The following is a 26,503-nucleotide window of genomic DNA, read 5'->3' on the forward strand; positions in this document are numbered from 1 at the left end:
GGTAATGATAAATTGCTTTTTTATTTGCAAAAATTTTGTTCCGTAAAATAATTTCAAAATTTTTGTTTTGATTATTTTATTGTAATTAACAAAATTACATCTAATATGAAAATTATTTCATCTTATATGAACATTGAATAGAGTAAATTTGCGTGTATGAGACTTGTAGTATCTACGCATGTGTAAAGTCTATACAAAGTGAGAATGCAACTTCCCTGAAAACGTTTTAGCCTTCTATTCGTACTGCAGTGCCGCGTGCCCGAGCAAGTTCGAATTCGAAAGAGTAAGTCGTAGACTCCCGAAATCAGTAAGAGTAACTCGGAGAGTGCAGGCATGCGCAGACCGCGCGTTAGCTCTGTCTTTCTTACTCTTCTACAGAAGATCTACTATAAAAAAAGAAAATATTAATCCTGGCAATCCTAATAAGGATAATGGAAAACTTTTATCAAATTATTGCATTGTCATCGGTCCTTGATAGGTGTGCAAAATTCCAAGTCGATCAGATTTTTAGAAGCCAGTGAAAATTAAGCTCAAAGATTCCGTTACATACATACATACATACATACAACCCGAGCTAATAAAAGTGTGTTAAAAAAATATGGAGTAGATGTTAAAAGATTCGGAGATTAGATTCCTCCCTGATTGCGGAAATGAATCAGTGGACAAAAAGTTGTAATGCATACGTATGGGGAATGATACAAGCGAAGTCTCTAAGTGTCACCTTTTTAGTGACGCACAAGTGCAGTAAAGTTGTTTAGTTTTGATAGTTAATATAATATAAAAGCAGTCGGACTATTTTCAAAGTTCAAAAGCCGGACGGAGTATACAAGTTTGCCCTTATAAGGCATAGATTAAAATAATTTCACAAGTTTTTGCACTAAAGAAAAAATGTTACATATTCTATTTGTTGGTGATACACGCCCAGTATCTAATTCCGAATACCTCCTCTGCAACATACAAGCCATTGATGAAAGCCCCGGCAGAGAAATCGACGAAAGCTACGTGACCGCACCACCTAATTCGAGTATTGTAATGCATCGGTCCCACGACAGTCGGATCTACGTAACGGAACAACCCGGATTTATATCCGGCCTAGGACTGTCACTTCAGCAGAATTCCCCGTATATGTATGGGGAATGTTTATGCTGCTACAACAACGACAACAACAACAGTATTATAATACATAATTTGATTACAATTCAATTAAAAGACTTAAAGACTTACGACTCAACAACGTTTACAAATCGTACAATTGTATTACGAAAAACGACGCTCTGTGAAAAGTGTTCATCGCGCGCTCAGGCCAATTTATGGTGTTCAACGAGGAGGCCCATTTTTGACTTAATGGTTACTTTAATAAACAAAATTTATCTCTCTTGGACTTTCATTTGTAGGGGTATGTAAAGTCTAAATGCTTTGTGGGTAAACCAGCTTCGATTGAGGCATTGGAAGCCCACTTTACTAAAGTTATTCACGCGATACCGACCAAAGTTCTCCAGCGAGCCATTCTAAATTCATGTTTACGGATGGCCGAATTACGGCGCTGTTGCGCCCAACATTTGAAAGGGACTATCTTTAAAAAATAAAAGTCATGAATGGTTCTACACAAAAATAATAACGATTGTCCAATAATTATGCATTTGCATTTTCGTTGTTGTTTTTGTTATTGTTGTGGCAGCATTACTAAACCCTATCAATGTAGTGTAAATCAACGGTCGTCTTCGTCTAACTCATCTAAAGGTAGGCCCAGGAAACTTGCTGTTTCGACAGGTTGGGTCCAAAAGGAGAGGGATGTTAAATGAGAGGGTAAAAAGGTGGTTATTGTAGGGGTGCCTCCACATGCAGGACATACATATGTTTAGTATGTCGGGGTCAATTCTGGATAAGTAGAAGTTTAGCATGCTACAATATCCGGAACGTAATAGTACCAATGTTACGCGGGTCTCACGGGGAAGCAGAGGATCTTCATCTGCTGTAGGTGGTGATTAGACTCCGTTTACGCCATTCGGTGGCCGGTAGCTTAAGAAGGTGATAAGGGTTCCCGATAAATTTCGTTTATTGTCTGTCTTAAAACTGTCTGGTCCAGTAGTAGTTGAAACCTGCGGTAACACCCAAGCTGAAACTGTTTGCTCCTTTTTCGGGAGCATCTGAGCCTCGTTGTGAAGGTGTTGTATTGGGGAGATCAGAAGGCAACCCGCCAATTGTCCAAATATCAGTGTTTTGGCAAGTCTGGAGCTTTATTCTCTGCGTATCGCTAGTTCCAGGCGACCAGACAGGCGCAGCGTAGTTTAGAACCGGTCGGTCAATTGCCCTAAATGTCAATAGCAACATTTCTTTGTCTTTGCCCCAAGTGCTACCGGCAAGCGATTTGAGGGCATTGGTGGGATTTTAGACTTTAGTGGCAATTGGGGTTGTGTGAGCAGAGAAGGAGAGCAAACTGTCAAAGCTTACACCCAAAATTTTGGGATTGTTAACAGTCAGAATTGATGTGTCATTGGTAGCTGGGGGAGCTTCACCCACACCCACGGCTTATCCAGGTGTTTATGACGGTGAGTGCTGTGGTGGTACTGTACACTCGTCGGAAATCATGCTGATATGGGATTGGAAGCAGGTAGACCGTAGAGTGAGAGTGGGAGGGCTTCAAGTGTCTTCACTACTGGGGAAAGTAGAGTTTTCGGCCGATAAGATTTCCCTTGGTTGACGGGTTTCCCAGATTTCAGTTATGGGACCACTCTCCCTGCTTTGCACTTTTCAGGGATAATGAGAGTGGCCAAGGACAGATTGCAAACTCTTGTGAGATACCTCACTCTCAATGGACCCAGGTGTTTCAGCATCAGCATGTTTAGTCCATCAGGGCCAAAGGCTTTTGAAGATTTGGTTTTGCTGATGGCCCTCTGAACCTCATCACAAGCGAAAGAAGTGGCACATTGTTGTTCGTTAGTTTGAGCAGTCGTCAGGTGGCACGTCGCTTGGATCTGTCGGCCGGAGGATGCAGTATGAATTGCCGGCTAAAATAGCTCGCGCATCTTTTCGGGTCAGACGAAGTGCAATCGTTAAAGGTGATCGCCGCCTTATCCTTGTCTCACACCAGTGGTGAAGTTACGGGTCTTCAGGTGCTCAACCCATTTGGTCCGCTTGTGTTGGATGACCAGTTCCCGAATCTCCGAGTTGAGATCACTTATGCTATTTATCAGACCAGCGCTAGCTATTGTTATGTCAGCCGAGCTGCTGCAATTGCGCACTACCCTGGTGGGGCGTCGTCGTTCACAGCGCTGAATGTCAAATCGTCTATCTGCTCTGCCAATTAATGTCCACTACGATCTTTTGGTAGGCTTGAATGCCAAATATGGGGATGCGCATTAAAGTCACTTGCAATCAATCGGTTTTCATCTCAGATGAGCGCACCAATATCAGAATGATATCCAGCCGGGAAGCAGGTGGCAGGGGGTATGTATATATTAAAAATTTCGAGCTCACCATCGCCTAACTGGATAGTTATACCTTAGCATTCAGACGATACTGCACTGTGTGTTGGACTATGGACGCTTGGCCACCACCATTGTCTCGCCCGTGATCTTGTGTATAGACTTTATACCGTCCTTTGTTATCAGGGAAGAGCTAGCGTGTAGCTTGGTTTCTTGGACCGCTATTGGGATTCCGTGTCGGCTTATAAAGTCAACGATCTCATCCATCTTGCTCATTAGTCGAATTTCGTTGTTTTATTTCAATTTAAAATCCGATACCTCTAAATTAATCACCCTTTATAAGAAAACGTTGACTTAGCGCCAGCTTGCTATAGGAGAATAGGAAGAACCAAATTGAAAGCTGATGGAAAGAATGGATAGATAGTCGGAATGGCAAGAAAAACGCGGAAATCTATTCAACGAACTTTTTAACGAAAACAAGCGTCAGGGAAAAGCTGATTCCGGAAAGAAGCATGAACTGAAGAACGCTTATAACACCCTTAGAATCTTTAATAGGCATTCTTAAAAAAACAAAACCCTCATTTTTTAAATGTTCAGTATATTTTAGTACAATTCAAAAATATTAAATACAGAGCTGAACAGACGTACAATAATATACTATGAAATTCATTAAAGGTTTTGATTATTATGGGATTTTGAAAACTTTGGTAAATTGGATCTCGTATGTTCTTTCCTCTGGCGATGTTTTCGTTCCATAAAAATCCATTGGCTTTTTCGCGGACCGTTTCTTTGTTAAAATCTAAATCATCTTCAATGGCGTAGCCTTAATGTCAAAGGGATTTTGATTTGTATTTCTTACCCATTTATTCATTCAACTGAAACCTAAAAATATCCAACAAAATTGTTGTATTTGTAAATCGATATCATCTTGTATGAATTCACGTTGACAGATTCCTTGCAAGCAAACTGTTACATTCCCCTTTTTATCAATGTACTCATTTTCAACCTCTCTTTGAGCGTTCCATCAGTGCAACCTAAAACGAGGGAAGTTTATTAGAAATAATGGCCATTTTATAACTTCTGGACTAAAGCTGCCGGTAAAACTTTTATGAATATTAATTTTTTTGGAGACAGTTGATAGCCAACAAGACATAAAAAAAAATTGGCTTTCTGATTGACTTCTGTTAAGACGGAAGTTTTATCCATTATTCTTCAAGAAGCTTCTTGAATTTCTATATACTTTTTTAACGGAATTTCTTAGATTATTTTGGCATAAATTTAAGTATAGTCGCGAATGCAGTACAAGTAAGCCAAATTTTCGTCGCTGTTGTTGTAGCACCATAATCATTCCCCATGCATGTACGCGATAACGAGAAATCCAATAGCGCCATAGCAGAAGTAGCAACTACTTCATTCCGAACATTTGAGCTGTCCACCTGTTCTTCACCGCTTTCTGGTAAATAATGAAGCTAAAAAAGGCAAAATCTATATTCTATAGTGAGAATTTACAACTCTATTTCTATAGTGAGAATTTACAACTTCCCTCATGATAAAATGTTATTTTGCTCTCTCAAATTCTCTTTGGAAGCTTTTTGGGCACCGCAAACGCTGCTTGTGATAATTCGTACCAATTTGCATAGCGAACAAACCTAATGTAACGCCACTTTATGTACAGTTGGTTTGGACATGCCATTGTGTCGTATGCACCAACAACTATTTCATCTATTCATCTATTTTAATTTGGTACCTACATACATACATACATATTTATGTAAACTTTACGCATCAATCAGTGTTTATACCCTTATTAGTGTAGTGTTTTAATAAAAGGTTCGTAGCTTGGATCGTTCGTTTGGAGACTGCATATAAAGGAATAAATACATACTTAATTAGCACAGTATTTAATTTTGAGTGTTTAGAAGCAGTCCTAAATACTCACGACGGTCGGCTCTATGTGACCAGAATGACCCGGACTTATATTCATCCAAGGGCTATGAATCCAACAGCAGGTGTAAGATGCTACAACAAAAACAACTCCAACAGCATTTCTCCAACAATTTATGTCACAACCTACAACTCACAATTGTTCAAAATTTAAATAAAACAGTTTTAACTTTTAAAGTCGTCTTTAAAAACAGAGTTGCTACGATACAATGAGTAGAGCCAATTTTCAGTATTTGAATTTTGCTTAATTAAAAAACAAACTTAATTTTTTGATGTCTTTTTATTATTTATATCATTCATTAACCCTACTAGATTCCGTTTATCATATTTTTTTATGCATTAATTATAAATAAATAATCAAATAAATTAGAAACCATTTCAAAAAGGAACTTGGCAAGCGGGATCGAAGTTCTTACGTCATAAAACATATGTTATGCTTATGTTGATGTTGTAATGTTGAGAAAAAAAAAGTTTTCTGTTAAAATGCCATATGCCATTTTTTCTTCAAAGTGAACCAAAAGGCTAATGATTTGTATTAATAGAAACTAAAGAAAAACTACAATGAGAACAAGCAGTTGGACTGCTCAATCAGCTGAAGGCAAATTATTCATACATACACACACACACACACACACAAATATGTATATGCCTATTACCAGAGAATGTTAATGCAATTAACCCATTCGATCCCATTGTACTCGCTTGAGTACAGAAAAAGCATCTTTTTCGAAACGACGTGAAAAGCCAACGCTTACAAATTTTTAAATGTACTCGCCACTTTATAATACAGAGCAATGTCGAAAAGGAATACACATGTTTCTCCTTCTTTTTTTTGAGTCCCGTTATCCGTTATTCACTTGTCTTTGCGTGCACCTTTGCTATTTTTCTTCTTTTCATGGTTTAGTTTGTAATAAGCTCTCTGTTTGACAAAATCTAAGTTATCACGGAAAAGGTTCAGTGTTGTAATATTCATAATACATATAATTTGTATACTTTATACCAAAAAAACGAAAAAAGTTGTGGAAAAGTACATTTCGATAGGTTTAAATTCTAGTGTACTCGCATGGGTACAGTGGGAACATTCATATATATTTTGTGTGCATATTTCATGTAGATTTGGTAATGAATGTAAAAAAATTTTACGGAAAGAGGTTTCATAACCTTTCTGCGGCCACCGACTATATTGAATCAAGCGACCGTAGTCACTTCGACTTCACTATTATACCGCCAAACACCCACTGTGACACAGATGAGGAGGACATTGAAGAGGATAATATATTGCGCGATGATATTCCAACCTTGGAATCGTATTTGTCGATTCTTCTTTACGTAAACGCATGGAAGCTTTATAAAATGGCAAGTAAGAGTCAATGCGACTTGTTGCAATACCAACGTGAAATTGTGCGATTTTATTTACGCAATTATAATATCCGGGACATATCTTCAAAACAATCGACAACGGCATCAATAGCTGGTTCCTCATATAACCATTTTCCCAAAAGGATATCGAATCAGCTGAGGTGCAGGGAGTGTCACCAAAGAATTCGATGGATTTGCGAGTTTTGCAATGTAGCCCTTTGCGTAGAGAGAGAATGTTTCAAAAACTTCCATACTATTAACCGAACTAATAACCAAGGAAGTCTTTGAAAGTGTATTTTTATTTAATACTCCATATTTTCATATACGGGCAATGTATATACATATTATCCCATTGTACTCGATTGGGTACAGCCCAAAAAATGCATTTCTTTGATTTTTTTTTGTGTTTTTTTTTTTTAAGGAGCTTAATTACACTATTTCAATAAACGTTTTATAAACGCATTTAAAACAAAATTGTTTTATATAAGGTTGGGATTTAATGGGTTAACATTCTCTGCTATTACCATATATTTGACGCTATTGAAAAGTTTGCACAACGGGCCTCCTAGCAAGCTCATTCGCGATCAGCATTAATCGTTTGGGCACTTTGCAAGTCGCCTCTATGTAATGACAATGTTCGGCACGCTTGATGCGCTCGGCAGCGCATTGCATTGCCTTTTTGCTTTTGTCATAAAAATTCGTCTAGAGGAAATTTCGGCAGCTGCGCATATATGTATGTATGTGTGCTTTTGTACAATAGAAATTTATTGAAATTATTTTTCTCTTCGCTGTTGGCCATTCTCAAATTTATTTCTTCGAACAGTCGGGGCGCGACTGGCGATTACGCAAACAGAAATTTTCAAAAAATTTTGTTAAAGTAGTGTGAGCGTTTGTATAAATTTGATACGCTCGTACATTAAAATAAATACGCGTTCGTTTATAAATTCGCGTGCCGTCAATTTGGAAAATAAATTATGATGGCGAATCCTGACAAGTGCGCGTTTTGTGGAGTGGCAGCGACGCAGAAGTGTGGCGGTTGCAGAAATGTTGTCTATTGCGGCAAAGAGCATCAGGTTATGCACTGGAAGAAGGGGCATAAAGCGCAGTGCAAGTGTTATGAGGTGAATAAAATTGATTTTCAGTTAAACAAAAAACCTAAATTAAAAAAAGACATTGTAAAAGTTTCTAAATGCGGACGTCATTGTGACTAGTTTAATGGCATATACCTACTGGTCCTTACTGGTCATATAGTAAAATATAAAATAAGCCATTTCATTTTCATCAAAATAAGGGAAGTTTCTATATGAAAACATTCTGCTATCAAACGGAATGATAGAAACTAAAATAGGGCGCCCTAAATTTAATTTACATTTATTCCCGTTTGTTTTTACCGGTATTCAGACAGCAGTACCAAGTCGCTAGAGATGTCAATACCGGGATTACAGACTTTTTAACGCCGAAAATTTCGGGGCTTGTCGATTAACATATTTTTATTACAAAAATCTCTTTTTTGAGAAACAAGAAGCTTTATTTACAACATTGGTGGAATTTGTAGCCTTTGCAACACTTTTATAACAGCTGGAGTTGTATTTCGTGAAGCATTAGGTTTGTTCGTCTAATGGCCTAATTCGGAATTATCTCACGGCAACTAATGCGGATTAACAACTAGACTTAATTCTCATAATTCAACGTATAAGGGGAATTTTCGATGGCAACATTGCCGAAAAATTACAGTTAATATCTATTGTGAATGAACAATAATGAAACTTTTAAAGAGCAAGAAAGACTGGATGCAATCCCAGTAGGCACTACACTTCGAAATTACATGAACTCTTTTGATTTTCAGAGCAGTTTGAGAAATTGCAATTTAAGATTTCTTTAAATAAGTAATCATTTCTTAGTATCCCGTTTTTATCGCCTGCGGTCTATCTTTTACTGACAAAACTATCCAACTGGGCAAATCAGCTGTTCTCTAATCCGAGTAACAACCATCTGCCACATTACATTTTTCAATCATAATTAACTGCGCCGGTAATCCCGATTAGGGTTGTCGTCTGTCTAGACTATGAAAGTCCAGTAAGTATTATCCAGCAAAGAAATTTCTGAGTAAAACTTTTTTCACGCAATTTTATATAGCTAAACGTAGAGAACGGCCGCCGTAGCCGAATGGGTTGGTGCGTGATTACCATTCGGAATTCACAGAGAGGTCGTTGGTTCGAGTCTCGGTGAAAGGAAAATTAATAAAAACATTTTTCTAATAGAGATCGCCCCTCGGCAGGCAATGGCAAACCTCCGAGTGTATTTCTGCCATGAAAAAGCTCCTCATAAAAATATCTGCCGTTCGGAGTCGACTTGAAACTGTAGGTCCCTCCATTTGTGGAACAACATCAAGACAAATGCCACAAATAGGAGGAGGAGCTCGGCCAACCACCCAAAACGGGTGTAAGCGCCAGGGGAATTTGTAACAATTACGACCACGCTAATAGTTGCCAGAAAAAAGCCCCATTTTTACTCAATTAATTTTATTAGAACTAACGTGTTGCTAATTAGCAAATATTTTCTGCTTGAGGTGTAAAAGACTTTGAAGACTTAACAAGCTTGTAGAATTTTATGTTTATAAATCTGTAAGATTAATCTGTTGTGTTGAAAATGTATGAAATGCTCAAAATTTCATTTCTCCGTTGTTTTGATTGAAAAATCGAAAGAAACCAAAAACCGCTTAATTACGGGGCACTTTCGAGATACCGAAATTACCAAATAATCCCCTGATAATCATGACAATCGCTACTAGTCACTATTAATGACCAAAATGAATACTGACCGCTGTAGTAATCTATACTAATATTATAAAGAGGAAAACTTTGTTTGTTTGTAATGAATAGGCTCAAAAACTACTGGACCGATTTTAAAAATTCTTTCACCATTCGAAAGCTACATCATCCACGAGTAACATGGATTATATTTCATTTTGAAAATAGGGCTCGAGATATAGGTCAAAACGTGGACCCTAGAATGTGTTTGTTCAATATGGATATCAAATTGAAGCTGTTGGTGAATGCTTTAGTACAGAGTATTTTTCATGCCGCTCCGTGACTGGGGTCTCGAGATATAGGTCAAAACGTGGACCCGGGTAACCTTTGGTTGTGTATGTACAATATGGGTATCAAATGAAAGCTGTTGATAAGTGCTTTAATATGGGGTAATTTTCATACCTATTGATGACTAGGGTCTCGAAATATATGCCAAAACGTGGACCCGCCATGTCTTTGCACCGAATTAAACCAAACTTACGCACATTGTTAAGTAAGTATTGAAAATGGGTTTCGTGAAATTTGGTTGTAATTCGGAGCACTGGCAACGGGTACAGCGTTCTTTTGAACCAGCCATAATGTCGCTTACTTTTTAACGCTTGGGGCGGAACTGAACTGTCAAATTGACAGTGTGAGTTACAATGTGTCAATATTTCTTTCTGATTTGGATGCCATAAGGAAAAAACGTAAGTGCAACATGTAAAAATTGTTTGTGAATTTTTTTGGAGTGGATTTTGGAACAGTGAATAATTTCTTACGAAATTGAGAATTTAATGTGAAATCCGAATGAAATTATGTGTTCGTGGAAAAATTTTTTTTTTTTCGTTTTTTTTTTTTTTTTTGAAAAATATAAATGGATAATGGTTAAAAAAGCTCCAATGCTTAATAAAACATATAATGGACTATGAATAAGTTCGTGCGGTTTTACAACAGATGGCGTAACTTGATTATTATTCCATCGATCCACATTTCCAAACATTCATTGGAGAGCTACTGTCGTAAGGCACAAACGTCAGTATAAGTTTTTTATTTGAAGCGTAAACAACAATATTTTTACCACACTTGAAAATGTCGAATTTCGTGCCAAATAATGTGTTTTTGCGGGGAATTCTTCTTCATTATTTTAATATGAAGAAAAAAGCAGCCGAAAGTCATCGTATCTTGGTGGAAGTTTATGGTGAGCATGCTCTATCTGAGCGAACGTGCCAGAAGTGGTTTGCACGCTTTAAAAGTGGTGATTTTGGCTTGGAAGACGAAGAACGCGAGGGTGCGCCGCCAAAGTTCATGGATACCGAATTGGAGGAATTGCTCGATCAAGATCCGGCTCAAACGCAAGAAGAGGTTGCAAAAACTTTGGGAGTTGATCAATCAACCATTTCCAAACGTTTAAAAGCCATGGGAATGATCCGAAAGGTAGGCCATTGGGTGCCGTATGAATTGAAGCCAAGAGACGTTGAACGCCGTTTTATGGCATGCGAACAACTGCTTCAACGGCACAAAAGAAAGGGTTTTTTGCATCGAATTGTGACTGGCGATGAAAAGTGGGTCCATTACGACAATCCAAAACGTCGGGCAACGTATGGATACCCTGGCCATGCTTCAACATCGACGTCGGCGCAGAATATTCATGGCCTGAAGGTTATGCTGTGTATCTGGTGGGACCAGCTGGGTGTTGTGTATTATGAGCTACTGAAACCGAATGGAACGATTACGGGGGATGTCTACCGACGACAATTGATGCGTTTGAGCCGAGCACTGCGAGAAAAACGGCCGCAATACGCCGATAGACACGACAAAGTTATTTTGCAACATGACAATGCTCGGCCACATGTTGCACAAGTGGTCAAAACATACTTAGAAACGCTCAAATGGGATGTCCTACCCCACCCGCCGTATAGTCCAGACCTTGCGCCATCCGATTACTATCTCTTCCGATCGATGCAACATGGCCTGGCTGACCAGCACTTCCGTAATTACGATGAAGTCAAAAAATGGATCGATTCGTGGATTGCGGCAAAACCGACCGAATTTTTCACAAAGGGAATCCGTGAATTGCCAGAAAGATGGGAAAAAGTAGTAGTAAGCGATGGACAATATTTTGAATATTAAATTTGTAACCATCTTACGTCAATAAAGTTTCAAATTTCGAAAAAAAAACCGCACGAACTTATTCATAGTCCTAAATATTAAATTGAAACGAAAAATTCATGGATGATCAGGAAAAAGACGATTGTTTATTCATATGCGATGATTTGAAATTTAAAAACAATCTTCTTTTTTCCTGATTTTCAATTTATATTTTATATTTACTCAAAAACAAATAGAAAAACAAAAAATATTGTTTATGCCAAAGCGCTTGAATAAAGAATAAAGAAATAAATAATATGAAAATCACATATTTTCTGTATCTATTCTATTTTAGTGTGCCCAGCGAAGGGGGCCGGGTTTGCTAGTCTCGATAATATTATAAATACTTTTAAGCCATAAATATTTATGCAAAAACCGGATAGATATTCTTGGGATGATTTTTTATGCATAACAAGTTTGGCTTCAATGAAATTAAATATTAGTAATTAGTAAATATTTTTTAACTTAAAACTCATATTTAGAAATCTTATTTACAAATATTTATGGCTCAAAGTTATATAAAACTAAAACTAATTTAATGCTGAAAGACAATCACATTTTAACCCTTACAAGTTTTATTTTATAAAAAATAAATTACCGTGAAATTCCACGTTTTCTAAACATTTTTTACCGATTTTTAAGAATCATAAATCTATTTCGGTGACCTTTTGATAAAACATCTAAACTCGACTAAGGGGTTAGGGGTAATTATCATGTTTCAACTTGACTTTAGCAAAATTAAAAAAAAATAATAATTAATTTAATTTAAAAGTTATAGCTGTTTTTGTGGAGCCCGTTACTTCAGAAGTCCCTTGCGGCTCCTTAGAGATTCATCTAAAATCAATCGGACAAGAGAAATTAATTTTATTAATGATAATCTTGGGCCTGATCGAAGCTTTTTTCAAAATTAACAATATGGCAGCCTCAGGAAATATTTTTCAATTTTTCGTGAAAAAAATTGGCAATTAATTGTTTAAAAAAAATTGAAATTTTTGAAAAATCGTTCATACACGAGTTTTTTATGTTTTTCAAAAACAGTATAAATTTTATTGAAATCTACAAGCGGCTTTTAAGTTACAGTGATCACCAGTCCAAAAACATAGTTTTGAGAACAACGCATTTAAAGTTTTGCTATCGAGCTCCGGATCGCCCGAGCGGCTTTTGTTAATGTTATATAACTCGAAAAGTATTTGTCGGATTCAATTCAAATTTTCAAACAGTATTTTAAAAAAAAGTTTTTTTGAAAATTCTAACTACCCCTAACCCCTAAGCGATTTTCGCCTGTCAAGCAGTAAATTCCTTAGCGCACCACTATAAATGTTAATCATTCACGACTGTAATTTAAGAATTTTAAGTTACTTTTTAAAGGTCAGGATTTATTAAACTGAAAGCAGACACTACAAAAGTCCTATAAGTTGTTTCGTTGAAAGTCCACAGATTTAGTGGCGATCCATTAAAACCATCCATTTTACTAAATTTTATGCAATTTCCTTGATTACTTAATAAGCCTTATCGCCTTCCTGTTCAGCACGTTTGACATGTTTGACATAATCGCACCATATTTCTTCAAAAATAAAAATCAGTTTTCTTCAACAAAGGTAACCGGTGTAGAAGAAGGATGGCAGCATAATGCTGAAAACAGTGAACGCCGTACGCAGTCCCTTACCGCAGCCCCTAACGAGCACAAAAACTCATCCCGTGAGAACAACTGCGTTTTTTTAATTACATATTTACACAATACATCGGTTTGTGTTTGTATATGTTTGGTTGTATCTACACAATGTTGCCATTGATATTTTTGCTTACACACTTTTTCACACATCCGCGTTATCAGTTATAATTTTTCATTATTTAATAAACCAAAGCCAAAAACATACAAATGCAAAATAGTTTATTTATTTATAATTAACAGTATTCAACAGTGTTTTTCAGTTATTTTAATAAAAATTATAATTCTTCTAAGTTTATTTTGTAAACGATTTCGAAATGTACTGCTTGGCAACACTGTGTGGTGAGAGAGCAATCAGCTGACAGGGTATTACGGGAATGTTAAATATCGTGAAATAAAATCTACGATACGGAAGGAAGGAATTTTTCATTTACATGGGGTTCTCATTAGTTTGATCGTAACAGCTGACAGGGGACTGCGTTTACGTCGTTCACTGTTTTCAGCATAAGACTATCATGTCAGATCGGGAGATGATTTGACTGGCAAGGCTGAGAATTGGACCATAGATAACAAGATGCGAAACTCTTTAATTTTGAGAGAGAGCGCGCCTATGAGCTCGTTTCAAAACTGGACAGCATTCACACATTATGGGATTTTGAATAGCTGGTAGGCGAAATGGCGGGCTGCCAGAAGAAACGCGCCAGAAATAACTGACGAAAACAATTCGTTTTTGCTGAATGGAGAAATGATGCGATTGAAATGTTTATAGTTATTTGTCTTAAAATTAATTTCATTGAAACTGAAGGGAGTTTGTAGAATTTTCCTTTTCGGCTTCTACTTTTAATTCGTCTTGTGTACATATATGAATACATTTTACATGCAGGTAATTTTATTGAAAACTGCGTGTTGGTTTATGTCTGTACCATTTGAATTTAAGTTTGAAATATTTTGCAAACATATTTAATTATTACTTAACTATTTTTAAGTAATAAAAAATGAAAGGTTATTTGCTTTAGCTTTATTCTTATATTAAACAATTACAATATTTTATGTATTTATTTATATATTTTCGAGTTCATTACTTTATTGTTGTCATATAGCATTTGTATATCAGTTTTGAATAATTCCATTTATATGCTTTTGATTTTTTGCTTATTTTTGTATTTTATGCTGATTGTGCTTGTTTTTATTATATGTAGATGTATACGGGTGATATAACGCTATTAGGTAACCGCGCACTATATACTAACCTCAAAGGCGCTGTGGAAACTAAAAATTCCCAATTTTTGTTTAAAAACCCCCATTCAAAGTTTCTTCCGGTGTGGCATTACTAACGAATATTGTAAAAAATGCACATTTTTCAGCGCTCTCACGAGAAAAAGAGTTTCGCATGTAGTCATCTATGAATTGGACATTAACACTGAAATAACTGCGAGGTTTCAAAGTCATTGTTCTAATAGATTGTTGAGCTTCTCTAATTTCATCTGCGAGAGCAAGTGCTTGCTGATACACATAGTGGGCGTTACAAAATGTCAAGGATGTTACAAGTCCCTAAAGGTTTATGATTGCCTTTAAATTTTTAAATCTATTATGTCAACTTGGGACTTTTATTTAAAAATGTGTTTCTATTGATTGGCCTCATCTGTGTGTAGATATGATAAAAAAATTATAAAAGTATGTTATGCACGATCCTTGTTTTGTGCGATATATGAATGTATAATTTTTTAGATGTACCATTTTTTCTATAGTCCAAAACCGTTATTTAAAGATGAAAACGACAAAATAGAATTATGTATAATTTATGTAAATTTTGTAAATTTATATTAGAATTGAATGACTCGCTCCTTGGGTAAAAAACACTCCTTAACTGTTTTTAAGCTGGCGTTATCAGCGTTCACTCAAAATATATTGTAGTAAACACTTACGCATGTTTTTCTCATAGTTCCTGAGATTGTTTGCAAATTATTTACGAAAAATCCTGCTAGTTGCGATTACTTTTCAACAAATATCGTTTAATCGGGCACAACTAATTGCTCGTTAAAATTAGAAATTAATTAATTGCAACTGTCTGCTATTTTTTTTAGGTACAATCACCCTTTTCGTTTGCCCGAATTATTTTAATTTTGTTGGCACAAAATCAAATTTGCCATTACGAAGAAGGTGATTAACCTGTAGTCAGACATGTTGCAGGTGGTCGGCCGATCAGTTGGTCGTGGGGCCAACATTGCGTGACACGCGGGAAATCACAGAGAAGCATTAGAGGAAAGAATAATGTAACGGGACGCAATGATATTGAAACACTTGAGTAAATATTTATTTTTACCAGTTTGTTTATACAACGAGTTAAGGCAACAGGTGGCTGAGAGAATAAGTTTGTGGGGATGCCATACACGTGTATACATACATACATACAAGCACACATGTTGGTATGTGCTTATAAATCGCGATGAACGAATCATTTGAAGAAATGGCCTACGATTGATGGCTTGGAAGTCAGCATTCGTGGCTTTACTAACGGGGTAAGGGGGCTTCTGTGCTAAAACCCCCAAAAATAACTAAGTAAAATAAATAAAAAAGAAATGAAGCAATCGGACAGTCGCCTTAAAATGCAGTTGACGCAGCCAGTATCCAAAATTATTAATAAACACTAGATGTCATAAAATTCGTCAGCTAATGCAGCCAATATGTTCGCTATTGTATTAATTTGTTTATCTTTTAATTATTAAAAAAATTATTATAGTTGCGGCCAAGGCGAATCTATTGAAGGTGATAGCAGTAGACTGGCTGATTTGATTTTTTTTTGTTTGGTCGTGTACATTCGGGTGCCAGCACAAAATGAAATAACGAAAGGCCGTTCCATGCGCACTATCGTCGTATGATTACGACCCATAAAGGGTGTTCGCTCCAATTATATATGTATATATGTTTATAAGTTATTTACTGGCATATAGGCCACTTTTGCAATTAAATGTGTATAATCCTCTATTCCCACTTGCTTTTACAGGTCGCTATAAATAACACCCTCGGTCGTCACTTGCGAGCCACACGCGACATCAAAAAAGGTGAAATTTTCCTGCGCGAAAAGCCGTTCATCTACGGTCCCAAAGTGGCCAGCGCACCAATTTGCTTGGGATGTCATCGTTTATTGCCCGCACCTGTGCCGCCACAAACAAATTTCTACAAGTGCACTCGCTGCTCGTGGCCCATGTGCGGTCCGCAATGCGAAAGCTCATCGATGCATATTGATGAGTGCGAACTGATGGCAGTTCGAAAATTCAATGCCAAAATCGACTACGACCCCACCAAAGACCAGATACGTAAAAAGGAGTCAGCGTACTGCGCTATTCTACCGCTACGCTGCATTCTACTGCAAAATAAAAGTCCAGACTTATTTGATCGCTTCGCCAATCTGGAAGACCATCTCAGTGAACGCATAAATACGCCACTCTATAAGATACTCAGCGCTAATTTACTTACGTTCATCAAGACGGTAATGGGTTTCAGTGAGTGGAGCGATGATGATGTGTTGCGCATTGCAGCCCGCTTAGATACCAATGCTTTCGAGGTGCGCCAAACAGCGACAGCACAGAAACTGCGCGCAATCTATTTAAATGCAGCGATGATCTCACACGATTGTGTTTCGAATGCGCGCCACACCTTCGACGAGCAGATGCAGATACTCTTCATAGCGAAGCAAAATATAGCTAAGGGTGAAGTCATTGCGACCTCCTATACACAGCCGCTGAAATGCACACCCATGCGCCGTCAGCATATACAGGAGGCGAAATGTTTTGAATGTACCTGTGCGCGTTGCAAGGATCCCGAGGAATTGGGCACATTTGCGGGCGCCATATTATGCAGCAGATGCAAAGTGGGCAAGGTGAGTCAAAAGGGTAACGGAATTGGAGAATTTACTAGATGTATACGTACATATATTTGTTTCAGATAATTTCTACCGATCCGTTAGACAATGGTGCAGTGTGGAAGTGCCAACTTTGCCCACACGAAATACCCGCCAAACAGATCAATTTGGGTAACAACGCCATCCTGAAAGAAATCGAGACATTGAACAAGAAGTCACCCAGTGCGCTTGAAGAGTTCATCCATCGCTACCGTGACACGTTGCATGAGAAGAATACTCACGTACTGCAAGTAAAATATGCGTTAACGCAGCTGTACGGAAATTTTCCGGGGTTTCTAATAAGAGGTATATTAATTTCATTAAATATGTAGTTCAATACTTTAAAAAAATATGGACATCTGATATCTACTAGATATGAATGACGCGGCTGTGAAGCGCAAGATGGAACTTTGTCAGGAGCTGCTGGAAGTGGCGGAAGTGCTCGACGGTGGCTGGAGCATATTTCGTGGCAACCTGATGCTCGATCTGCAACAAGCATTGGTGGAGCAAATAAAACGTGAACACGCGAAAGGGTTGTTGACAGCAGAAAATGTATCTGAAAAGATTGAGGAAGTAATGGAATTGCTGAAGGAAGCTGTGGAAATACTGAAGCTGGAACCGGATATGCAGGATCTGCTTAAAGAGCGTACACACCAATTAGCTACTGAACTGGATATGAAATGTCTGCCATAGTAGGCAACCGCTGCAACCCAACATATAGTTCATACTACAACTCACAGTTATAAGTTATAACTTCAAGTTTTAAGCTTTGTACAAAGTTCAAAAAAATACAACAAATTATCACCAAAAATTCAAACGTTTTATTCGGAGTTTTCAGCAAAAGTCTGGGTAAATGATAACACCATACAGAAATATTGTTGGGATTAATTTTTTTATTATAATTTATGTTTAGATTAGTGATGGGCAAACTCAGCACATTTGCACTGTGCAGCAGCGTGTGCTTCTGCGTGCGTAAAAGTGCTAGGTGAAGGGGGATAGCAAAGCACAGGGAAGAAACAGAAAAATTGAGCGAGTTGTGTCTGTGTTTGCATCCTGAATGAGAGAGCAATTATTCATGAATTCTTACCAGGGATTACAACTTTTAACTTCATATCAACAAATTTCTAAAAAATAGGTTGTTTTAGTAGATTTTTCTTCAATAACTAAATTTAATATACATATTACACTTTCTATTATAATAATGAATTAAGATAATAAACAACAATCGACTTGCAATAAAACATTTCAAAAGTTCGCGTAATACTGTTTTTTAATTGCTTGATGTAAAGACGATTAAGGCTTCTGAAAATATTTCATTTGAGACTAAATTAAAATCTTACATATTGGAAAGCAATGACAGTTAAATCTTCAATAATATTGATCACTGCATATACTGACGAATCTGTAAATTATGCACACTTATCTTATGATTACTTAAATGGTTTTTGAGATCGGATATATTTTTTTAAATTGATGTTTTTTATATTGAGCTAAGAAATCCAGAAAATCAAATGTTTTAGCAAATTACTTTATGAAACTGCAAACTCTCTTCAGCTACCGCAGTTTGTCAAATGTTTCAAAATTTTTAGCTACTGAATGATACCATTTTTTCTTTTATTTTTCATAAAAAGTGGACGTGATTGACAACTAATTTCGCCCATAATAATCCCATACTCTCTGATATGTACAACTGCAAATAAAAATAAACAACCAAGAGTATATACTTATGTATATAAATCATGAATAATAAAATCAAAAATGCCCAAAATTGATTCCCACATTTAACAACTGCGGCAACTCTTACTCATAAGTTTTGACATTTCATAAATAAAATCAGTTTTTTCGTGATTTCTTCATTTTTCGACGATATTTTTTGAGACCGTAAGTTACATATTATTGTCGCATAAAAAACCATTAATATTAAGTGTATTTGTATGGTGTGGATGCAGTGAAAGTGCTGAAAATTCTATTTAAAAATTTGAAACGGCGAACGTCAAAACAAAGTTCACAGTGTACAACTGCCGACAAAAACATACATTTATTTCTAATGTGTAATATATTACTCTGTTTTAATTTTTAATTTAAATAAACAAAGTTAAATAAAATATTAAATATAAAACATTTGGTTCCGCATGACCTCAAATAAAAGAACATTGTTAAATTTGAATCCGAAGTGGAGTGTAACTTTTTTATGCAAATATGTAGACGGAGAATCACAATGCCTTGTATGTGAAAAACGTGTGGTGTGTAAGGTTTTTAACATAAAGAGACATTATGAGCTGCAAGGAGTGAATATGATGAATATGTAGGAGAAGAAAAGAAAAGTATATAAATTAAACTACTCGGTCGTGGTGGTTTATAAAAAAAGTTGTTACGGACGAGACAGGTCTTTATTGGTTGATAATCTCTTTATAACTGAATTTAAAAATATTTTAATTCTAATACTAAGACTAAAAGCTAAGCCCGTGTGCTTACAACGTGACCAGTACTTTGCTGAGTAGGCGTTTCCCACGGGAACGCCAATCGCTGCTCTGGTATTTCCTCAAAAGCGTTGCGCGTGTGGAGTGTTGGGTTACAATGACTTTTTGGTTGAGGTGTGTGAAGTATTGCGTTAGTTTATACAAATCCTTAAGTCTAAACGAAGAGCCCGATTCGATAGCAGTAAGCCATTTGCCAAATTACAGGAGGTCGGAAAAATTCAAATTATTAAAAATTTTTTTAATTTCTTAGGAAAGCGAAGATTACGTTGTAGATGCATAGCGTGCAACTTATGAAATCGCGTTAAACCTTGTTCGTGAGAATCGTGCATTTTCGGATGGCGAATTGGTGAAGTCTTGTATATTAAAAGCAGTAGGAATTTTGTCCCCTTATCTCGTAGAACTATAAGCAGACGAGTAGATGAAATGGCGGAAATTACAGAATCGCAGTTAGAAGAGCGTATAGAATCATTCAGAGCGATTTCATTGGCAATTGACAAAAGTACAGATATATCCGACATAGCCCAATTATCGATTTTTATCCGAGGAGTTGATGCTCACCTAAATATATGTGAAGAACTTCTGAACATTATTCCAATGAAAGGGACGACTAAAGGTGAAGATTTATTTCAATGTGTTAATGAATGTACTGAACGCATGGGTGTATCATGGCGAAAAGTGGTTTGCGTTGCCACCGATGGTGCGAAATCCATGAGCGGATGCAAACAAATTTCTCTAATAATATTTGTGTACTTTGTCATACTGTGCGCATTGCCATATGCACGTGATTTGAATTGGAGAGCAACCAAGTACTCACCAAGAATACCCACTCTGCTAAGATAATTTCATTAATGCTTTTTGAAAAAATCCTCTGTTTTTTTAATGGAAACATGTTTTCCCACCAATGTCAGGTAACTAAATTGCCCATTTCAACAACATAAAATGTTTAATAAAACATGGCTGGTTGAGATTACTGTTCGCTGTTGTGACCAGAAAAAAAAAATGCACTAACATAAAAACATACGATATACATACATACTTATATGTAAACGAAGACAATTTTTTCATTCAGAAAAATATACTCCGATTTGTCAGTACAAATTTTTCTCCGCATAGTTTAGCGACTATGAAACTTTGACATGCGAATGTTCAAACTTCTTGATTAAAAAATTAAAAAAGTAAATAAAATAGAAATTTGCAAAGATGATGTTAATATTCAAAGAAACGTTTCCAATAAAAAAAACCAAAAGCATTTTATTACTTAATATGAACGATCTAGCAAATCCCAACACTTCAAAATCCCCTAACATGGAATGAAGTCCCCTTATCTGGTAACTTTGCTATTGGCAAAGCTTCACTCTCTTTTTTACAAACACATATGCGTTGCTTAGAACTGATTAATATACGTACACGCCTATTGCTTACCCTTCTGATGTAAGTTTGTCGCCCCCTCATCTAGCACTTTGCTAGCACGCTCTGCTGCGAGCGTGCCACTCGGCTGCCCGTCCCTAGTGTAGATAATTTCATGACATTTAATTTTTGGCATATTTTTGAATATGATATTCAGCATAAGGCAACTGCGACTACGAGTTACGTGGTCGACACAATCAGTACAAATTTTGAACCACACAATGTCATCGATGTTTAGCGGATTAATTTTTGGAAACAAAAATTTAGTCAGCATGGCGCAATAGCGCTCGCCATTTACCGTAACTGCAGCTCCTTCCTCATTTCGAAAGAAATAAATCCCGATGCCGCAAGTGTTCTGAGAACTTCGCGAACAGATCTATTTTTTTCAAAGTAAATTTCTGCAAACGTTATTTTGGCGTTGAACGATTCACGAATACTTGCCAACTTAAAAAGATATAACCTACACAGAAATGTCAACACAGTTTGCTTTTCTCAACTGTTAAACCATAGTTATCGATATCTATAGTTCTCATGCAACTACAAGAAAAACACTCGCTTTGGCAGCTTTCCCTTCTACAAGTCCGCGTGTAATCCTTTATTGTTATTAATAAAAATACTATAATAAAAATATTATTATATTAATAAAAATAATAACTCCTGAGTAAGAAGTTGTAGAAGCTGTATAGTAACTCAAGTTATAGTATCTAAAGGTCTAAAATTATCCGCCCATTTCCTCTCTTCTGCTGTGAGTTGCATACAACGAGCTCTGCTCCACACCAACCGTGTTTCCACCAATTTAGGTACGCAATCCCAGAAACAAATACACATAAGTAAATAACAAGCACAAACATATCGCATACACGCACGGGAAATGCTGCTGGAGTGATAGTCCTTGGCCGGATATACATAAATCCGGATCGCGAAGCGTAGAACCGACTGCTGTGAGAACGAAACGTAGCGCATCTTTATTCCCGCTACACACATGTACAGCTCAACATCAATTCACGGTGCCCAATTTTTTTTGTTATACCATTTTATTCATTTTTTAATGTGATTGAAAAAATCTTGTATAAGAAATTTTATGTATTCGCTTATCATTTCAAAAACACAGGAATAGTTAGCAATTTAAAAGGAGAAATGTTGAGCTGAGAGATGTGTTGTGTTTTTATTATTTGTGTAGAGTAAAACTCAATATGGTGCCTATATTTTCGATGTTCAAAACCACCAACTTTTCAAAACTCAATTGTACTAAACACACTTAACAGTAAACTATGTATTCTCTCGTTTCCTGTTATTTGTTTCGTAACCGGCCAATTCGTAGAGGTCGCGCTGCTCGCTTACCATATACTTTCCCGCTAGATGTCACCCATCTAGAGCTAACAGCTGTTAATGACAACCTGGCAGCAAAAGATAAGTAAACGCACGGTGTACTAGACATGGTTTGATCATCGATAGTTCTCGCAATTTCTGCAAAGACTATCGATGCTATCGCAGACTATTGTCAGACTATCCATCGCTGTTTTCGAAAAACTATTTGTACTACTGCTAAGCGTAGTTACAAAAATTCGCCAATGACAGATATATTATGATAAAATAATTTTCTCCTTTGGCTTTGGGTTTACATTAGTAAAACTTGCTATTTCAGCATTTCTGAGGCGCTACGCGAGGAATTTTAAAGAAATTGTATATAACTGCCTAGTTCATTCTAAGCTCGAATACAGTGCACTCGCGGTAACTCGAATAGCCGCTAAGTCGAACACATTTTTCCCCCTATTGACTTCTTTGTAACTCGAACAATGAAAAAGCGCTATAACTCGAACAAAAAAACAAATTTATTTGTACACACATTCTTTTCAAACATGTATGTACATTTTGTACATAGATACATATGTAATAGTATATGTATATAAATTATATGTATACTAGTGTATTGTCCATATGAATATTTCGGCGTTAATATCCCGTTAGTTTTCTGGGAACAACATCTTGCATTGACCAAATTGCTTTAAATTTGTCATTTGTAGTATATCAGTGCACGTGAGTAATGGATCGTAAAAGGTTGAAGTGTTTAACATTAAAAGAGAGGGATGAAGTCCTTAACAAAATTAAACGTGGACGTAGAGTTACTTCTCTAGCGAAGGAATATGGGGTAGCCAAGTCCACCATAAGTCTTATAAAAAAGAAAGATAAGGCAATTTATGGCTTGCACTAACGCTACCGGCAACCATAAGCTTAAACTTCTCGTTATTGACAAAGCAAGAAATCCTTGTGTTTTCAAAAATTTTAACTGTGGAGTACAAAAATTCCAAATCAGCCTGGATGACTTCGGCGATTTTCAAAGACTGGTTTCATAATTCGTTCGTGCCGCAGGTAAAATCCAGATTCATTAAAACAATTTTTTTAACCAAGTTAAATGACTCTAATATTTAGGTAAGAAAATATTTGAAAGATGGGGACTACCTGAGAAGGCTCTTCTTCTAATTGATAATGCCCCATCACATCCCAACGAAATCGAATTAAAGTCCGAGGATGGTTTAATTTTAACTATGTTTATGCCGCCGAATGTGACACCATTGATCCAGCCAATGGACCAAAATGTAATTCGTATAACGAAACTATACTACAGAAATTTTCTACTGGCTTCCATTTTCAACAATCGATCGAAAAATCGATATCGATGACTGTTTTTTTAACATAGCACACTCAATTGATAAGTCGAACAAATTCGATAAATCGAACAGCGCCTGTTTTAATTAGTTCGAGTTATCGCGAGTGCACTGTATGTATCTTTTGTTTAATGCCTCTCATTCAAATAGAATTAAAATGGTGCAACGAAACTTTATTTGATTTGATCTGCAATTTCTTCTTTTCTCTGCTGCACGACCACCCTGCAGTGCTCAGTGCATGGTAATATACATATATGTGGCTCCTTGAAAACATTATATAATCTCTTTTGTCTGTAAGATTCTTATAATCATAGTCTCAAATAAATAAATTTAATTGCAATACAATTTTTTGCAAAAATTATGGCCATAGTTTGCACAGCAATATAAATTATTTAATTTTTTTTTTAATTTTACATGGCAATGTTGAACTACAATATGTACACCCATTTCGTTATTTAGTTTTTTGTTTCATAATATTCCAAATGTTTTCCACTATAAATCTTTTTCATAATTTCTTGTTTTAAATATTCTATAACAAAAACCATAGGGGTATTCCCGAACTCTTGCAAAGTTCTAATACATATATTACATATATAATTAGCGCTTACCCCCTTTTTAGGTGTTTGTGCGAGCCCATCCTCTTATTCGTGGCGCACGTCTTGATATTGTTGTACAATTTCTAATACATTCACCAAGTGCAGGGTAAAAATCTGTTTTCGTATGAGAAAGCTTTACACTATAAAACACTGGAATTAAAAATTGCAAAAAAGTAGGCATGTGAATTTTACAAGTAAATTGGCGAAGCCCTCTAAAATGTTCTTAATTAGAAGCAGTATAAAAACCTAGCCTACTTGTTGTAAAGTTGTAAGTTGTTCTAAAGCCATTAGAAACTCGATGCAGGTGTGAATAACAAATGAAATGGACTTTCAGTTTCGATGCAATTTTTGTAAATCGGTTGAGATCGATCCATAGACAATTCTATTTTTCAACTTTATCACCAACAATTTTTAATAGTATAAATTTGTTAAGTCTCTAAAATTAGAAAATGTGGTCATAGGCCGCTCGCTATTTTGTTTTTTCTATGAAAGCAGGCCATGCATATATTTTACATTTTCCAAAGATGTACATTTCAAATTAATTGCCCTTGGAAAGGACAAACAAACAATTACCGTTAGTCATTTTGCAATTTGTTTTAAAACCACGCCTACGCACAATCTGTCCAATCAATACTACCTGCACAGTCAGCTCAAGCTGGACCATCCACACCGAAAAAATTTATAACTTTTAAAGAAATAGTGTAAAATAGTAATGGAATTGACTATGTAAAGTAATAATACGTTCACATATGTATATGTAGGTTATCAACTTTTTCGTGCTTAACTCCCAATCCGTAATTAAAAGCGAGAATACCCATATAAAATTTCCCTCCTGAAATCTGAGATTATAAAATAGTCCTAGATTATAACTATTCTTTTTTAAATACAACCCGCTGGCAAACAAAACAGGCAGACATAGAGCAGCAGACAAAGCAGCAGACATAGTTCTACTAATTTTTTTTTTAATATTAATAATTATGCGTTCATTTTATAGAAAACAGCCTATGTCCATAGACGCTTTGGCCTGTTATTGCTTATTATACAATGTAATATCGAATTTCGGATGCAGACTGTTGCCATAATTTTTTGCAACCTCAGTAGACGTCGTTTGCGGATTTCCTCCAACTGTAGCAGGCGATTGCGCAATTAAAAAAACAATGCCTTCTGAAAAACAAAACCAAAGACTCCAAAATATTCCACTAAGAAAAACCTTTCAAAACAATATTGACAGCTGACTGTAAATTTTGCAGGTAATAAGCCACATATGAGCAGGCAGATTAAGTTTATGGATTTATTGCTAATTACTGCATATTAACTTAGGAAGTAAGTAGGTAGTAATTCAGTAACCAAAGTAATAATACGTTCACATATACATAAGTAGATAATCTACTTGTTAGCGCTTAACTCAAAATCCGTAATTCAAAAGCGCGATTTCCCATACAATATTTCTCTCCTAAAATCTGAGATTATAAAATAATCCTAGATAATAACGATACTTTTCGACATACAACCCTGTGTTTTCTGTGTTATCGATAATTATTATTACGAATGTAAGGAGAAACATAAAAATAAAAACTAAATGAAATGGATGCCGGCAAAGAAAACAGGTCTGTAAACATAATTCTAATAAAATTTTTGTTAAATATTATTAATTAGGGATTCATTTTAAAGAAAAAAGCGAGTGTCCATAAACGCTTTGTGCTCTTATTACTTGTTATAGAATGTAATATAGAGTATCCCATGCGCATTGCTGCCATAATTTTTTGCAACCTCAGTAAATGCCGCATACGGATTTCCTCCAACTGTTTATTATTAGCAACGAACTAATGCGCAATTAAATTATATATTCTTCCTCCCTGAATTTTCTTCATATCGTTAATAATAATTACAGAAACCAAATACACCGAAATATTCCACCAAAATAATTTCTATGAAGAAAAACCTCTCAAAGCAGTATTGATAGCTGATTGTCAATTTTGAAGGTTGTCTGCCATATTGGAACGGGTTGATTAATTTGGTGCATTTATAGTTGATTAATGCATATGTGAACGTATTATAAGAGTTTTAAAACCATCGATAGGTTTGGAATACCAGAACTATCGATATTATCGATTGTACC

General features: G+C 36.1%; 1 protein-coding gene across 1 annotated transcript; it reads left to right on the forward strand.

Moving 5' to 3' along the window:
* The first annotated feature begins 7,513 nt into the window (after positions 1 to 7,513).
* Positions 7,514 to 18,046, forward strand: LOC128860865 (SET domain-containing protein SmydA-8). The gene is made up of 4 exons (XM_054098644.1): positions 7,514 to 7,849; positions 16,339 to 17,214; positions 17,280 to 17,541; positions 17,609 to 18,046. The coding sequence occupies exons 1-4, from the start codon at positions 7,703 to 7,705 to the stop codon at positions 17,926 to 17,928; spliced, it is 1,605 nt and encodes a 534-aa protein (XP_053954619.1). The 5' UTR covers positions 7,514 to 7,702; the 3' UTR covers positions 17,929 to 18,046.
* The last annotated feature ends 8,457 nt before the right edge of the window (positions 18,047 to 26,503 follow it).

This window comes from Anastrepha ludens, chromosome 4 (assembly GCF_028408465.1).
Source record: "Anastrepha ludens isolate Willacy chromosome 4, idAnaLude1.1, whole genome shotgun sequence".
Lineage (NCBI taxonomy): Eukaryota > Metazoa > Arthropoda > Insecta > Diptera > Tephritidae > Anastrepha > Anastrepha ludens.